This window comes from Periplaneta americana, chromosome 3, assembly GCF_040183065.1.
Source record: "Periplaneta americana isolate PAMFEO1 chromosome 3, P.americana_PAMFEO1_priV1, whole genome shotgun sequence".
NCBI lineage: Eukaryota > Metazoa > Arthropoda > Insecta > Blattodea > Blattidae > Periplaneta > Periplaneta americana.
The window spans coordinates 32,616,115-32,635,298 of record NC_091119.1 but is presented as its reverse complement, the minus strand read 5'-3'; the positions used below and the strand labels follow the sequence as shown (position 1 = coordinate 32,635,298).

General features: G+C 36.4%; 1 protein-coding gene across 1 annotated transcript in view; it reads left to right on the top strand.

Moving 5' to 3' along the window:
• The first annotated feature begins 1,636 nt into the window (after positions 1 to 1,636).
• Positions 1,637 to 19,184, top strand: part of Stip1 (Stress-induced phosphoprotein 1) — a 30,723-nt gene continuing 13,175 nt past the window's right edge. Inside the window, exons 1-5 of the mRNA XM_069820250.1 lie at positions 1,637 to 1,871; positions 2,093 to 2,302; positions 3,200 to 3,483; positions 14,875 to 15,067; positions 17,773 to 17,899. Of these exons, the coding sequence (XP_069676351.1) occupies positions 1,863 to 1,871; positions 2,093 to 2,302; positions 3,200 to 3,483; positions 14,875 to 15,067; positions 17,773 to 17,899 (823 nt within the window). The 5' untranslated portion in view covers positions 1,637 to 1,862. The remainder of the gene's footprint in view (positions 1,872 to 2,092; positions 2,303 to 3,199; positions 3,484 to 14,874; positions 15,068 to 17,772; positions 17,900 to 19,184) is intronic.

Below are 19,184 nucleotides of genomic sequence, written 5' to 3'. Positions count from 1 at the left end.
CAGATCAATTGGGTGTAACAAGCCACACGTTAATAGATTCTTTGAGAGTCTTACAAATCTAATGGAAAACTATGAATTCACACTCTATAAAATTTATAACTGTGACGAAACTATTGTCATTACTGTACAAAAACATTTCAAAGTTATTTTGCTGAAACAGAACTGCCAAGTGGGCAAACTGACTTCGGCTGAAAGGGGAAGAAGTGTTACTGTACTATTCTGTATGAATGCTGGGGGTCAGTACATTCAAATATTTTTCATATTTCCTCGACAACGCATGAATGAAAGACTCCTCATTGGTGCTCCCAAAGAGAGCATAGGTGAAGCTCAATCGAACGTGGATCAAACTGAGAGCCCAACAGTTAGGCCTATGCTTCCATTCCCTGACATGACTTCTGCACTTAAGGCAAGTTTACTTCATGAGACTAGTCCTAATAGGCCCACTCCTACTGATAGGCCTAATGATACCACTGTTGTAAAGGAAACAATTCAGCAGCTCATACCAATTCCGGATGCCAGTAAGAAGCGAGAAGTTAGTCGATGCCGAAAATCTGAAAGAAGTGAGGTTTTGATAACCAGTCCTTACAAGACATATCTAGAAGAAAAAATAATGAAAAGCTGAAGAGAGAAGTCAAGAGCCTAGTGCGTGGGAAACGCCCCTTATCAGGAAAATTCTTCCCGAAAAGCTCAAGAAAGACAACTAATAAAAATGACGAAAAGGAGGAAACTACATGCATTTTTTGCGGGGAATCTCATGACGAAGATTGGATCCAATGTTCTTCATGCCAAATGTGGGCTCATGAAGCCTGTGCCAGCATTCCTGAGACATCTGACACGTATGAATGTGATTTTTGTCAAAAGTAATCTGTGACCGGTACTGCCTGCCAATTTTCTGATTGTATCGATTTTATGGACATTTAATTTGCTTATGTTTTGTATTAATATTAATTTCTGATTTTTTTTTTTGTAATTACCATTGAGTTCAATAATATATGTACTTACATTATATCAAAAGAGTGTGTCAAAAAGTTGAATGTTTTCTTATTTATAACCCAAAAACCTGTCACAAAGTTGAATGTTTTCTTATTTATAACCCAAAAACCTTAAGCGGTCGGTACTGCAAGACTTCCCCCTACTGTATTTGAATTTTATTCTACATATTTCATGCATTGTAATAATGTGATAGGCCACGGGCGTGGCTCAGTCGGTTAAGGCGCTTGCCTGCCGGTCTGAAGTTGCGTTCGGGCGCGGGTTCGATTCCCGCTTGGGCTGATTACCAGGTTGGGTTTTTTTCCGAGGTTTTCCCCAACCATTATGTGGATGCAAGGTAATCTATGGCGAATCCTCGGCCTCATCTCGCTATCGCCAATCTCATCGACGCTAAATAACCTAGTAGTTGATACAGCGTCGTTAAATAACAACTAAAATAAAAAAAATAATGATGTCATGGGATGGGATTTGCATGTAGTCAAAGATATAGTACATAATTCCATTGCCTTCTGTAATTCTAAGTCTTTGATTCTAAGCACAATATAAACTCGCTGACCATAGCTTACTGGATCATGTAACATTCCTCATTGTAATTTCAACAAATATAATGTGATTAACATTTACTAATGTATTGTTTAATTACATCCGGATTCATTTCGGTGCAAGCATATTAAAAATTTAAGGAGACCAAAGACGAACATTTTACATATATATTCATCGAAGTTACAGAACTTTCGAGAACATGCTTACATGACTCAGTAAGTCAGTATTGAGCCGGCATAGTGTGACCACGATCTAGGAGGTTGTTAGTTCCAGACGTTTCTGAATTTCAGAAGAGAAATTGGCGTGTTTGTGTTATCGGTATCATAATTATGGAGAAGGTAAGAGGAGTTCGTGTTAATGTATGTAGTGAGTTTGTATTTTTTTAACTTAAAATAATGTGGTAGTACGTTTATTTATTTTTCTAATGTAGTAAGGTTATACTGCAGGCATGGACCGAAGTTCGAGATACGTTCAGAAAGTATTTTCTTTTCATGTTGATGCATTTACAACCAATTAACGTACCAGCTATATAACTAACCGTGTTGATTTATTTTTACAGGTAACAGCATTGAAAGACAAAGGCAATGCTGCTCTTCAAGCCGGGAAATTTGATGAAGCTATACAATTTTACACAGAAGCCATAACCTTAGACAGCAGCAATCATGTATTGTACAGTAACAGATCAGCAGCTTACGCTAAAGCTGGAAAGTACAGTCAGGCCCTCGAGGATGCAGAAAAGACTGTTCAATTGAAACCTGACTGGGGAAAGGTTTGTATTTAATATGTTTTTTTTTTATTGTCATTCATTCATAGTTTTCTGCTCAAGGGCAGATTCTTTAACTGCAAACCCAGCAATCTCCGATCTTTCCTATTTTCTGCATTCCTCTTAGTCTCCTCATATGATTTGTATATTTTAATATCGTGTATCCACCTGTGGAGTAACGGTCAGCGCGTCTGGCTGCGAAATCAGGTGGCCCGGGTTCGAATCCCGGTCGGGACAAGTTACCTGGTTGAGGTTTTTTCCGTGGTTTTCCCTCAACCCAATACGAGCAAATGCTGGGTAATTTTCGGTGCTGGACCCCGGACTCATTTCACCAGCATTGTCGCCTTCATATCATTTAGACGCTAAATAACCTAGATGTTGATACAGCGTCGTAAAATAACCCAATAAAAAAAATATCGTATATCATCTGATATCTTCTTCTGCCCCGAATTCTTCTCCTGTACACCATTCCTTCTAGTGCACCCTTCAGTAGGCCGTTTTGGTAATTAGCAAGGGACTGCAGTCTTTTGTGGAAAGGTTAGTGGATTACTTAAGGGGATATGTAAGTGACGTGATGCCGAGGATCTTACATCATTAAAATATTTTTACGTATTACTTCTACTAACCCACTAATCTTGTAAAAGATCGGCAGCCCCTTGCTGATTACTTTAGTTTGTTCTCAGCCAGTGACCCAGTCAATTATCAATTCCTTTTTCTGTTTCTGATCAGTTTCAGCATCATTCTTTCATCACCTACTCTTTCCAACACAGCTTCGTTTCTTATTCTGACTGTCCATTTCACACGTTCCATTCTTCTCCATATCCACATTTCAACTTGTAAATGTACTTACAATTTCTTGTGACCCACTTCACATTGCTTATGATAGCTTGTATATTTTTCTAGGGTTATTCGAGAAAAGGGAGTGCCTTGGCTTACCTCGGTAGGATTGACGAATCGATCAAGGCTTATGAAGAAGGGCTTGTCCATGAGCCTGACAATGCTCAGCTGAAGGAAGGATTACATGGAGTTAAAACTCAGCATGGAGGAAATAAAGGAATGTCCAATCCATTTTTGACACCAGATCTTTTTATCAAACTTAGAGCGGATCCTCGCACTCGGGCATACTTGGATGACCCCGATTATGTGAAACTAGTTCAGGATCTTCAAACTAACCCAAACAGCTTAGGGTAAGCAAAATATGTGTACCGGTAACCTTCAGTGTTAAGGCTGATTCACAATAAACCGGAAACGAGAACGGAAATAATGTTAAAATAAATGTATTTAAATGTGAATGTTGACAATAGTTAATTGTGAATGCTCACATTTAAATAAATTTATTTTAACAATATTTACGTTCTCGTTTTCGTTTTCGTTCCCGGTATATTGTGAACCTGCTTTTAGTCTGTAGTTTAGGCCTATGCATTTCCTTCTTTCCCTAACCACATGGCTTGTAGTCTGTATTAATAAAAGGCTGGTAGGGGAACTTATCCCCACTCTTACCGCTTCTCGCACGGCAGTTGTTCTCTCTAGATTCATTCCAACAACAGTCGGTAATGGTCCATAACTATCATGAACATGCACAGTACAGAAAAGGCATTCCAACACACTCCAAACCAGTTCTGAACCGGAAACATGTACTTCAGTTGGATGTTCCAACAAGCTACTGAACGATCAGAAGTAGTTGGCAGATTGAGGCATGTACTGGTGAGTACGCATCTCTGACATGTGCATAAACTCTAGGGTCTTCTTGTCCCATAAATACATTTAAGCTTTTTAACTTAAAAATTAAATTCAACAAAAATACTTGGGTTGGATAAAAAGTAATGGCAACAGTTCGATATATCTGACATGGCTTTATTCACAGGGGTACAACATTTACGTACCTTCTATATAGTCGCCCCCCTTATTAATTACCTTTTTCCAAATGTTTGGAAGGCGTCGTACACCATCAGCGCATCCATCTTTGTTGATGTTCCGTATTGACCGCCCTAAAGCACGGATAAGTTCATTTCTGGTATTATACCGGGTCCCTCGCAGTGGTTCTTTCACTTTGGTGAAAAGATCGTAATCGCATGGATCATATCGGGTGAGTACGGTGGATGTTCCAGTAGTCCGCGTTTTCCGTCTGCCTTGGAGGTACAGCATGGTGCAGTATTACCCCATCAATGTCATACGCCACAATGAACATCTCCTTCACAGCACTTTGTGTAGGGCGCACTTTCTTTGGACGAGGAGAACCGGGATGCTTCCATTCATTTGATTGGCATTTCAAGTTTGGTTCATACGAGCGAGTCCAGGTTTCGTCCATAGCGACGATTCGTTCAAGAAAGTCGTCATCTTCCCTTTGGTACCGGTGCAACAAGGCCTTCCCGGAACGCTTTAACCCATCGTGCAACTGTGCGATATGGCAACGCTGCATCGCCACATACTTCACGCAGTCCCTGAAAACATTCTTGTGCACTATGACCTCGTACCATTTCAATTTTGATCCAGGAACGTTGCTCTAGTTTTGTAAGGATGGTCTTAGGGCACTCACACTATCCCTATGAAAGTGAATGTTCTGCACACTGCAGTAGATTGATGGAGTACTGTCGCCGCTGGCTGCACTAACTCATCTAACAGTCCTTGTTCATGTCCACACAGCTGGCAGCTCTCGAACGCACCATCGTCACATGACAACAGTGTTGCCATTACTTTTGATCCAACCTATGTAATAAGAAACTGTTTATTCCTCGTCCAACCATTCATTCCAGTCCACAATTAAAGGACTAATGATTACGCTACCTTTGCACGGTCAAAATACCGCGGCCCTTCAAAACTAATCAGTGGGGCAGGTCATATTTCATATTAAAATACAAGGAAAGATGTTTTTGATAAACATGCTAGAATAACAACTTTTGCCTAGTTCCTTTTAATATTAAAACAAAAATTCCAGAAATACAAATACATAAATTACTAATTTCATCATAATTACAAATAAATACACTTTAATGAAAAATTCCAATAAAATAATTAAATAATAAAAAATTAACAAAATAAAATTGTAACAAACTTAAAATGATAGTTATTATAAAACCAACACTGATTAAAAATTATAAAAATATATTAAAGAGCTTATCCCCCATAATATTTATATTAATAAAATAAAAATTAAAAAGGTAGAAATATATAAATAATAACATGAATTAAATCCATTTCTTGAAAAACCAGAGACCATTAAAGCCGAATAACATATCACCACAGTCTACTATATACAGTCGTGAAGCTCCATATGTAGTAAAAATGCAAACATGGGTAGTTGCCCACCACTAGGATCGCTACTATCGCCTCATCATCGCAGATCTCTCTCCTAGCAGCCGACAAAATATGTTACACTTTCGTTGTCGTGTTCTTTTGGAAAAAATTAACACCTTCCTTCCATTATTGAAATAATAAATGCATAAAGTTAATTTATTATTTTAATGAATGCATATTAAATTCCACCATAAACTCGAAGATACCTGCAAGAAATAAGTTAATATAATTTTTGTTTGTGCAAAACGAACTGAAATTTACTATAATAGCTTCACTCATTCAAGATTATAGCGATAGCGATAATTAACTATGAAACCAATAAATATTAATTTGCATTTCTCTTTACAACAATAATATTGGAAATATGAATTAATGGAGTAACTTACATGTACCGGTACTTGTAGTGTAGGCTTACGTAGTTAACAAAGTGGGATGAGGTTAAGCAATAATAATCACACCAGAATTGGAAATAAAACGTGATCAATAAATTTTATTGTAACAGACTTTTTCTACGTCTCTAGTAAAGCAACAAATAAAAATAACAACAAAATTAACAGCTATAATTAAAAACATATCCTTTGAAGAAAAAAGTAGGCCTAAGCAATAATAATCCCACCAGAATTGAAAATAAAACGTGATCAATAAATTTCATTAAAACAAACTTAATTTTTCTACGTCTTTAGTAAAATAACACATAAAAATAATAACAAAATTAATAGCTACAATTAAAAATATATCCTCTGAAAAAAAAAGTAGACCTAACCTTTATTTCTCTGGAAATTTAGCAGCCTAAGTGACAGAACTTTAACCGGTATCTAATGTCCTTTCGGTTAGACTGAAACATTTCATTGTGAAATTTAAGGATATAATGTATTCTAACAGTCACAAAGAACTTCAAATTAACAGTTTTGTTTCTGCACAGTTTCTGAATCTTTCGGAAATCGGATAACTCTGGCCTCTTTCTCTTACTGTTGCTACAATTTATAGCACTACAAACGTCTCCTCCTTGTCCCATATTATTATTCCAATTATTATATTTTAGCTATTAACATTTTCATTACAACCAATAACGAACATTTCACAAGCATCAATGTGAAATACGCAACGAGCTAGCACTCGATAGAAATACGACACAGTCCAAAGTCGACCATGGACAGTCTATTGTTTCTAGTTGCTAACCGCTTGGAGCGCTTTATCACGAGATTTGCAAAAAAACACCTTAAGCTTCGCGACTGTATATAGTAGACTGATATCACTGTCAAAGTAGCTTAAGAAAGGAAAGCTGGTGATCAACAAGATGGCATTTTCAGTTCCACTTTTCTCCACTAGGTATCACCCTTCCTTAAACTCTTACTTTCTAGTGGAGGGGATAGTGAGCAGAGCTTCCCTGTTCTGTTCTTTCAGATTTTCCCTAATAAAATCATAGGCAAGCCTATCTTAAATGCCAATGTCAGTTAGGTTACATTATGTTCATTTATTTATTATATGTGTATGCCAATGTGAATCCCCTAATGATATTACATCATGACTTTACACCACCATTATACACTACGGGCCGAATTCATAGTCAACACTTATCGTAAGGAAACACTTAAGCAGTTGCTTATAATAATTTCCAATTCATAAATCCCACTGAAGTGAACACTTATTCAAATAAGGTAGCTTGTCAGCTTACTCAAGTGTTCCCTCATATGCATTGTAATCAGCTGATTCGGTATACAATAGATGATGATTATGATTTAATTTAATTTATTGAGTTCTGTAATTAAAATGAAAATGAGTTTCGGCAAGCAAAAGATATATCAGAGATATGGAAAACCCTTTAGAGATGAATAATGATCAACAATTTAAGAGGAGATACCGTTTCGACAAGAACACTGTTGTGAATATTCTGGTGTCTCTCATTTCAATTCACAATACAACCATGAGGCTTACCGATTTTGCCACTGCTGAAAGTATTGATTGCTTTGAGATTTTATGATACAGCAGCATTTCAAGTAGATTTAAGTGGCATTTTTTTCGAAAAGTATTCACGTCCCAACAAAGTGTCATTTGCATTTTTGTTTGTATTCTACCCAAGGAATAAGCTGTTAAAATTTGCGTAATTATATCATTTCCACTTCGTTTAGCATAAAAATAACTGAAAAATAAATTGAAATGATTTACTTACAGGAATATTTCCGGAGTTTGCATTAAACTCAACTGCAATTTTGTTCCATGTCAATTTCTTCTTTTGGAGAGAATTATCAATTGTTTTTTACTTTCGACGATATCAACATATTTCATAACTAGTTATCTTAGCTCACTTCTTTCTTTTCTGTAAAATGCTTTCTGGACATCTTGTATAATTTTTAGCTCTATAATATTTACTTCTGTCTTTGTGTATGACAATAATGCCGATTTAACAATTTGGAGGCGCTGGAAAACAATTGAATGTAGGAAAGCGCTCATGTCTAGCCATGTTGCCATATTTCTTTCGATGCCACGGGAATGCTCAGGGCATATCAATGAGTAGCGTCTCTGCAATACAATCTGAAATAAGTGCTAAGGAAATGCTCATTACTTAAGTGTTTCCTCATTTTATAAGTGACGACTATGAATTCGACCCTACGTTTACAGCACACAAATCATTTACATTTCTTGGCAGTTCTATAGAACAAGGATTCTCTGTAAGAAAAATTTCAATCTTCTCAGAGTTGAAAAAATCTTAATACAACAGGACGGTTTGGCCCATTGTGCTCCCTTTTATGCAATGATTGTCTAAGTCCGTCAGGTGGCCTGGGTGGCATTCGTGAATCCGACGCTGACAGGTAGACCATCCTTCCTCAGTCCCTGATAGAGCCAGGTCCTATCTGCATAGATGTAGCCTGATGAGTCCCAGCATCTACCCTTCCTTATCAGCATCAGAAATCTATACTATTCCCAAGATTTCACCCCAGTCTAATTTTACTATTGCTGATGAAAAACGAGTAGAAATGGAGAAGGATTGTTTATGACAAGGTTAAAGCTGGGTTTGATGAGGAATCACTAAGTGACAGGCCAAGGTGTGTGATGAATAGGTAGCTCTGATGTCTGGAGTGTATAACCCATCAGGCCAGGAGAAGGGGGGAATAATCCTCGTAAGCGAGTTGTGGTTGTGAGCAGTTCACTACATCCAAGGAACCATTCAGAGGACAGCAGTGGCGGCTCGTGGGTATTGAATTAAGGGGGGCTGCATACAAAAATAAACCAAGCAACTTACTTTATTTAAAGATTAGTTCCATGCGCCTTATCTTTTAAGTTGTGTTTAAATGAGACAGGCTCGTGTCAGTAGATTTACTGGCATTTAAAAGAATCCTGCGGACAAAATTCTGGCACACCGGCGACGCTGATATAACCCTTGCAGTTGCGAGTGTCGTTAAATAAATCATAATTTAATTTTTTATATGCAGATTTGAACCTTAGAAATATCTAACTGGTGATGTTGTAGTTGGTTGTATAGTATATATACATGATACATCAATAAATGAAAAAAAAACAATTGAGCCAGAAATTGAAATCAGAATATTCAAGAGTACGCACCAGGGCGCTTGCCTCATTTATTGTGATGTTAGATGTTTCAGATTCCATTATAGTTTGAAAATATTCTAGCAATGGCTCCTTCTTCTCATGAACAACATTTAATGTTCTTATTTTAAATCCATCTTGTTGCCCCGGCTGATGGAATTGTCTTTCAAACACATTAATTTAATACAGACTGTGTGGAGATCGAGAGAAGAAAGCAGGGATACTGGATACATTAGCAAAAATATGCGAGCTTTGTGGACTATTTTGTTTAGCGGCTCTTTCCATTACGAGATTCAACTGATGGGCACTTAATTTCACATTTCTCCTGAATTGTTATGGTACTGAACTGAATAGACTGCAAATATTGTACAGAATTAAACATTGGTGCACTTGTTATACTCACAACATTAAAGAAAACGTATTTAAAACTGCGCGCTACTGACAAACTGCTGCAAATTTTGCAGCGCCTGGAAACTCTGGATTCACGACCAGGGGCAACAGGGAGGAGGGGTAAAACTAACGCGCAAAGCATCCGAGGCGAGACTGACAGCTCCAGGGGAGGAAGTGGCTTCATCTTATAGTCCTTGCCTCGGGTTTCGCTCTGGCAGCACCAGGGGAGGAAGTGACTTCACTAACGATCGCGTGCATGTCATTGAGAGCGAAATTTTTAAAAAAATTCGAGCCGTTAAATAGAGACTGTATAATAAATGTATTTCACAACATAAAACGAGACAAGAGCCACAAATGTCTGGGGGTGCTGCAGCTCCCAGCCCCTCTTCGAAAGCCGCCCCTGGAGGACAGTGACGTAGAAGATGAATTAGAAGATTCGGTAATTTCCTAGAAGACGGGCAAAATCCAACATGGTTGACGAAAACTACCAAAAACGTTCTGCCAACTGTGAAGTTCAAATGTCACCAAACATCACAAAAAAAAGATGGAAAATCAAATATATATCCATATTTTTGAAGAGGAAAAAGCCCTCCAAAAAAATTAAAATATAATTAATTTTTCACCTTTGATTTTTTTGGCGTTTGGTGGCATTCGAACTTCATAGTTGGCAGTACTTTTCTGGCAGTTTTCGTCCGAACTTTACCCCCAAAAAATCACTAAAATACAAAACAAATCATAATTTATCACCTTATCAAATAAAATTCAATTCTCATTGACGTCTTCAACGACAACCACTTCACGTCAAGTATATGACACAGGCTTTAAGGCAATTTAAACAAACTATACAGGCAATAAAGCACTGAACCAACACTTTGTCTACAGTCAACTTCGCATAAATAAACCATGTGTTTACACTAAATGAAATTCTCTTCAAACACTTATTACCGTACATTTTAACTTATAAAGAAAATTCAGTAAATAATTCCTTTAAACCACATAAAAACAGTTTTCTCCTCAACATTCAACACAATTCTTATTCACCAGCGAAAGAACTAAACCAAAATCGACACAAAGTTTAATACTTTGTTCTAAGTTCACACATATTTCACAAATATCATAAAATGACAAACTTTCAATAGTTTTAGCCATCAGACACAATATAACCACCACTCACGTCAAACAACCAAGAACAACTGACAACGTCATTATCCATTCAAAATTAATGAAAATTCTAGAACAAGTGACAACTATAAGCAATCAAATCGAAAGAAAATCACGGCGACACCTAGTATAAAAACGTAGAACTAACATATAAAAGTCACTAAAAGATCACTAACATTTAACTCTGAAGTAAAAAAAGTTGGTAATGCTTACTACATTCAACCAAGTGCCCGTCTTCTATGAAATTACCGAAGATTCACACCATCGCAATAGCAGTCATAAACGAAGGAAGATGCAGGAGGAGAGCAGTCCTGCTAGTTCAACAAGCAGTAGTAGTAGCAAGAATAGTGAACATTAGCACATAGCTTCCAGGTTGTGGGAAGTATTTTCAGTCATTACCCAATTATTTGCACATTGTTGAGGGGGAGGGAGAGCTATGGAACATGGAGTGCCTGTAATATTGTATACAAACATGAAGAGGAAGAATTTACACAGTAAGGAAATATTGTGAGATGTGTGTAAGTATTACGTCATATTTTGTTAGTGGCTGCAAAAGGGTATCTGTCTGATACAGGGGGAAGAGCCATTAATCCTTCTCATAGAAGGCTTTAAGGAACCAACCTGGACAAATACCCAATGTCCCATCCCTACCTTCCCGTGGTGCAGCTGTTAGTAAGCATAATTTTACGAGCTGAACTAAAGGGTGGGGCTACTCATCCATTAGCACTGCTCAGCTTGATGAGTTAATGACTGAATTTGGTATAATTTCCCTCTATCCAATACCTAATTCCCTCTTTACCCTTTCCTATCCAGTCCTCTGACTGAACTCTTACTTTCTTCGACCCCAACGGCATTAGAGCATTCGAGGCCTAGGGGTTCATTTCCCTTTCCTTCCTCCCCTTTCTACTTTTCTGTTCCTAGTGCTGACCTGCTATGGCACTAAAATCGTCCTCCAGTGGCTTAAGGAAGGAAAGCTGGTGATCAACAAGATCTCCCAGCTAGGTCCAATGGACCTGTCGACCAACAGCAGGTGTGGTCCTCCAGACATTCTGGGGGTTGTGTGTGAATGAAGTAGCCACCAAAACGTTAAAATATGGTGTTCACTTAAATCTGCTACAACTTGCCATTTAACCTCAAAATCTGTGCTTCAGTGGCTGACCATGATAATATCTTTGAAAAATATTGGAGTGCAAGAGGTCAAATGACTTTATTGTCAAACTCCTGGCATTAGAAAACAACAACAACATATTTTGTTAGTTGTGTGTGCTCATTATAGCTTCCTGTCGCATGTTTATGGACATTTTTTTTAAATTTAAATTCCATCGAAACTAGTAAATTTTATTGTGTATTGTTTATATTGTGTATACCACTGCCACCTGGTGCTTGCCCACTTGCAGTGTAAATAAATACATGACATGAGGTGAGGTATATGCAGGGTTCGAAAAGGACTGGAGTAGACTGGGTTTGTCAATTTCAGGAACCTTTTTGTTCCTTCTCGTAAGAAATGGCTGTTGTTCATTCTCGTTTGTTTTAATTTGATATTATATCCTATATGATATTTCAGTGCATTTTTCAGTTAAGTATGACTTGAGTTGTTAAAAGTACTGACAATTATACTGTTGGTACTGCTTTATTGTATTATAGCATTCATATAAGCTCTCGCTAATTTATAATGGCTACTCTTGTGGCATGCTTGAAAAATCTGAGAGGCAGACTTAATTTTATTGAATGTGAAACATTTTGAGTATAACAAAAAAGCTGATGTGGAATTGGCAAACCGTAGAGACAGAAGTCCACACCTGTGGAGTAATGGTTAGCACGTCTGGCCGCGAAACCAAATGACCCAGGTTCAATTCCCGTTACCGGGTTGAGGTTTTTTTCCAGGGTTTTCCCTCAACCCATTATGAGCAAATGCTGGGTAACTTTCGGTGTTGGACCCCTCATTTCACCAGCATTTTCACCTTCATCTCATTCAGACACTAAATAACCTAATATGTTGGTAAAGCGTCGTAAAATAACCTACTAAAATAAAAAAAAATAGAGACAATGATTCAAAGGATCAGAAATCACAGTTGTGATTGATATGCAAATAATTTACTGTTATTTATTGGGCAATTCCGTGGTGCCGGACGTAAAATTCGGAAGGTTTTTATACTGTATTTTTTGTATATTTAATATCTTTGAAAATCAATTAATCACATGGCCTGAGATTCGACTCGAGACATGTTCAATTGGGTTTATGTTTGGGGAACAGGCAGACCACTCCAGTCTGGTGATCCCAGCACAGTGAAGGAAGGTGTTCACGAGAACTGCTTGATGGACATGCACAATATCATCCATTAAGATGGAATCCTTTCCAAACTGCTAGTGATTCTGTATGTATTGTACATATGCACACATTTACTCAATGAGAATTTGTTGGTAGACATTACCTAAATAGAGTAGACTCAAGAAGAGCTTGCCACGGAAAGCTGCGCTAACTTTCGGAATCGTTCGGGTGCACTTGACCTCACTTTGATTCGATTGGGAAACTGTCGACAGTTCTCACTCGTCTGCTAGCTTGATGTTTTGAGTGATATTTATCACAGAGCATGTAACGGAACCTAAACCTTGTTGGAGAATAACTAATAACATAACATTGTTGAAAATACAGAATCACAATTTTTTTTTTTTTTTTTTTTTTTTTTACATATAAGATCACTGAATGAAATGACAAAGATGTTATAAGAAATATGTAATTGTTGAAAATACAGAAACACGAATTTTTTTTTACATATAAAATCACTGATAAGGTATTCGTTTTTTTGTATCAGTATATTCTTCATCTGACATAATTAGGAACATTAAATCCAGACGTTTGAGATGGGCAGGGCATGTAGCACGTATGGGTGAATCCAGAAATGCATATAGAGTGTTAGTTGGGAGGCTGAGACGTAGATGGGAAGATAATATTAAAATGGATTTAAGGGAGGTGGGATATGATGATAGAGACTGGATTAATGTTGCTCAGGATAGGGACCAATGGCAGGCTTACGTGAGGGCGGCAATGAACCTCCGGGTTCCTTAAAAGCCAGTAAGTAAGTAAGTATAAAATCACTGAATGAAATGACGAAGATGTTGTAAGAAATATGTAATTGTGTAATAATTTATATTTGACGTTGTAATAAAACACTAATACTAGGTGATTTTATTAAAATGTTCCGATAACTAGGGCACTATGGTCGGTTTATTTTAATCTGTATATACTCCTTATGTCACGAGTGGAGCCTGTTTCGTTTTTCATACATTTATAAACGTTATAAATAATTCCCTAGTTTGACTGTGTAAGGTTTCATTAGCACTTCCTAATTTAGAGCGAAATGGGGGCATTGTTAAGTACATAGAATGTTATACAGAACTCTGTTATTTAACAAACACACTTTGAACTACATAAAACTCCTGATATCAGGGATAAAACGCAGAATATGTAACGCAAATGCTAGCTTCTACCCGCTCTGCACAGCAACACTCCACATGATACGAACAGTTCAAGACCGCGCTTTCGAATGCGCCCTGTAATCAGCATTACGTGATTCATAGCAGCCCTGTAACGAGCATGGCGGCACGAGGACCGAATATCGTTCTCTGGGCATCAGTCAAATGGGCAAGCTTTCTTTGCGCTTCCTCTACACAATAATCACTGAACTTTATACACTAACTTTGTACACTTGAAGAATCAAGACTTTTGTAACACGACTTGTGACTACAGCGAATGCAATTTGCGACTGAGGATCTACTACATCGCACCTCTTGACCGCCCGCTCATCGCGGACTGTGCAAGGAGCAGCCTGCCGTTTTCTCACCTCATGTCATAATAATGTCTGTAGTAGCTGTAATCTTAGGAATCTCACAGGACTATTTCACCATTAGTGTATAATAATAATAATAATAATAATAATAATAATAATAATAACAATAATAATATGTATTGAAGAATCGTTTTTAGTATTGTAAGAGGCTCAGTAATACAGTAAAAGATTATCTTATTTGATCCTACTATTAAAAACAGAATTTGAAGTTTCAGCGTCACTAGATTTGTAATAATTAATTAACTTGATGATGCTAAATAGTTGCGACATAATCAGCTTTGCCTTGTAGAGCTTATGAAATCTAGACTGTGTTTAATATTCTGTTCCCTCTCTCTTTAGCAACAGATTGAATGATACACGGGTGCTAACCACACTAAGCGTTTTGCTTGGTCTTAATATTGAGACACCAGGAGATGATGACATGGAAATGTCTCCTCCACCTCCGAAGAAAGAAGCATCTTCAAGACCAACACAAAAACCTCAGCCTAAACAGGAGAAGATGGAAGAAGATCTCAGTCCAGAAAAAGTACAGGTAAACTATCTTGTGGACAAGGTAGTTACAGATTTGTGTTTGAAGTGAGATTGTATGTAATTCTGTGTTTTTTTTTTTTTTTAAGAAAGTTACATACACTTCAGAAAAGAGTACTGTGTTTGTTAAAAATACTGAAATAATAATAATATAGTATTGACAATAACGATGTCTTGCTAATTTACTTATTTACCACGTCTCATTTTTATGTTGGGACGTGTTTTCTAAATGATTCAATAATTTATGAAATAGTATATTTCCCTCATGGATATCTCGCATATTATGTTGGTAGTTAGTAGATTAGATTGGTCTAATATTAAAATGTATTTAGTGTGACAACATAAGTTCATTGCTTTGACTAACCAGTTTACAATTCATGAGACCTAACCTAAAAATGTATTTTGTTTGATCACATGAAATGATTAGTACGAATTCCGAAAACAGAATACCATTTTGAAATGTATAATCACTTAAAATACTTACCCTTAAAAATGTTGCTATTCTCGTTATAATTGCCCTGTCTGTGTGCATAATTTCTTTTTTAATGTCTTCTTTCTTCAGCACATCATAGGTGTACATAATATTAAATATAACCTCGTGAAGTGTATAAATACTTTGAATGGCAAGCACTTTATTTCTTAGAGAAGTTGCTGCCATGTAATAATAATAATGTAGTATTGACAATAACAATGTCTTGCTAATTTACTTATTTACCACATCTCATTTTTATGTTGGGACGTGTTTTCTAAATGATTCAATAATTTATGAAATAGTATATTTCCCTCGTGGTTTCTCGCATATTATGTCGGTAATTAGTAGATTAGTATGATCTAATATTAAAATGTATTTAGTGTGACAACATGAAATTCATTGCTTTGACTAAACAGTTTACAATTCATGAGACCTAACCTAAAAATGTATTTTGTTTGATCACATGAAATGATTAGTACGAATTCCGAAAACAGAATACCATTTTGAAATGTATAATCTTCTTAAAATACTAACCCTTAAAAATGTTGATATTCTCGTTATAATTGGCTTGTCAGTGTGCATAATTTATTTTTTTAATGTCTTCTTTCTTCAGCACATGATAGGTGTACATAATATTAAATATAACCTCGCAAAGTGTAAATACTTCGAGTGGCAAGCACTTTCTTTCTTGGAGAAGTTGCTGCCATGGTATTTCATCTCTTGGACATTTTAATAAAATTCTAAACACGAAAGAAATGAATTGAAATGTGAAATATACTTCTGTCCATTAGCCACATGTGTGTTTAATACCAAGTAGATCTATTAAGTTATATCTTCTTAAAATTACACTTGGCTGAATATAGTGTTGAATAGGAATCACAACACAACTGAATTATGTATTGGTATTAATATTAATACTGGTATTACTAATTAATTATTAATTCACAAGCTTAGTTACTTCAAATTTCATCATTTTCCTGCTACTGCAAACCAAAATTATTGACATTACTTACAATTCACCCAGTATATATATTTTAACTACTGGTAGACAATTGACTAACATTATTCACCCAAGCATCCCCCTCTAGTGGCAGTTTGCTGAAGCTTGTAGTTATTTCAGCCGCTCATGCACCATAGGAGCTGAACTATAATAATGGAGCATTGGTGGAATGCTGATAGGGGAAACGGGGTGCTCCATGAAAACCTACCACCAAACACTGTCTCTTTCCACCACAAACTTCATTTGGACCTGAAGGTATTCGAAACCTGGATTACCAGGATGGAAAGCTGATGCTCTAGCCTTTCGGCCAACAGTGCGCCTCCTAAAATGAAATTGATATGAGTGATTCCATACGTTACATGTGAATTTTTAATGTTGTGAGATAGAAAAATACAATTCCGTATTTTTGTTGAGTAGAGTTCTGGAGAAAGCTGCAATGTGAATTCTTTTATCTGAAAAACTCATGTTCCACGATACTTGATATCTTCTAGATTATTGAGCATGACTTAAAATTTAATATTGAATTACAGTAGAACTCGATTATCTGTCACCCTATTAACCGATTGATGGATTATCCAACTAAATTTCTCTCTCGCTCTTTTTTTTTTATGTAGAAAAAATATGAAGTACTGTATGTACATTATATTAGTACGAATTTTTTTCTACAGAGTGTTTTCTTTACAAACCTTTACCCTTATACTGTATGGTCTACTCTTACTGTCTAACTTCTATGCGGAATGTTTTGTACAGGTGTCAAAAGAAAACATGTTGTGCCACGAAAAAAGTACAAGTAATTGAATGGTTTGGAAAAAGAGAAACTGTGGTTCATCTCGCATCAGAATACGAAGTAGGAATTACAACTGTGCACGATTTAATGAAAAAAATATATAAAGCGTATAAAGTATGTAAATCTACAACATGAGACCTGTAGGCCTACTATTCCTATCTTTTCACAGACAGCTGTCATAAGGAGTTTAGTCGTTGAAAATCAGACTTAAATTAGTGAATGTCTGATCTGTTATCTAGAATGTTAAAACAGAAGACCACGGAGAAAATTACGAAACTGTATTAATCTATGCATTTAATTTATGAAAACCTTATATGGTACGGATTATCCGATTTTTTCGATTAACCGTTCATTCCACCCCCTTCATTACCACGGATAATAGAGGTTCTACTGTACCACTTTTTTAATCATATCTGCAGTATGTGTGACAATGAAAATATTTCTTTCTAGGCGCTAAAAGAAAAAGACTTAGGAAACCAAGCTTACAAGAAGAAGAATTTTGAAGAAGCCTTGAAACATTATAATAAAGCAATAGAATTGGATTCGAGTGATATAACATACTTAAATAATATAGCAGGTATGTGTATTTCAGTTATTTGATCCATTAGAATCCTATATTTTTGTGTTGCAGTTAACCTGATTCTTTCTGAAGTGTAAGTATTGGAAAATAAAGGTATGCATTAAGACATATTTTCAATTTGAATGAGTGAAATAAGGTAAAACATGTGATTACATGAATACTAGCAACCAGATTTTATTTAAACATTTAGAGACTACACCATAAAAACCAGAGGCGGCTTTTCAGGTGAACCAAGTGAAGCACAACTTCACCATAGAATTTTAAAAATTGAAAAATTCATTTTACTTTTATTATACATCACAATGCGACTGATTTTATGATATTTATGTTTAATGTACATTCAAAAATCGTACTGCACTGAAGAATTAACGAATGTAGCGCTGGTGAATTCACTTCTTGCATTGCGACTTTCTATTTCGCTTTCTATAGTTACCGTAGCAACAAGACTCTGATACGTTTAAGTTCTGCACTGGTGAAGTGAGCTCGATTTTCTTCCTCACTCAGCTATGGTTACCATGGCAACAAGGCTACACCCCCTCACCCTGCAACAACAGTTAGTATCGTGGCTTTGGTCAGACATGAAATAGTAGAAGAGACGAATTCACAACGTTCCGCCAATCAACGACAAAAGGACTATTCAGGGTAGTCAACTCTAACAATGAAAATTATAGAAATTTAAAAGCGTAAATTAATTTTGCCCACAGAAAAGTTATACTAAATGAATATATTCGTAATTTTTTAAACTGTTTTGCTGAAGAAGCAAGCACGAGTCATGAGAAAAGCGGAAATATAATGTAAGAGGAATTGAAAAAACATGGTTATGATGTTAGCGTTGTAGGTACTACTATAGCCTATATACAAAGTTAAATTTTTCCACAGTTTCGTGAGCGAGTGTGCATAAACATCGCGTTGTGTGGCAGTTATTTTCTCTAATGTTCTTATTACATTAATTATTAGGACTTACTTACTTATTGGCTTTTAAAGAACCCGGAGGTTCATTGCCGCCCTCACATAAGCCCGCCATTGGTCCCTATCCTGAGCAAGATTAATCCATTCTCTATCATCATATCCCACCTCCCTCAAATCCATTTTAATATTATCTTCCCATCTACGTCTCGGCCTATCTAAAGGTCTTTTTCCCTCCAGCCTCCCAACTATCACTCTATATGCATTTCTGGATACGCCCATACGTGCTACATGCCCTGCCCATCTCAAACGTCTGGATTTAATGTTCCTAATTATGTCAGGTGAAGAATACAATGCATGCAGTTCTGTGTTGTGT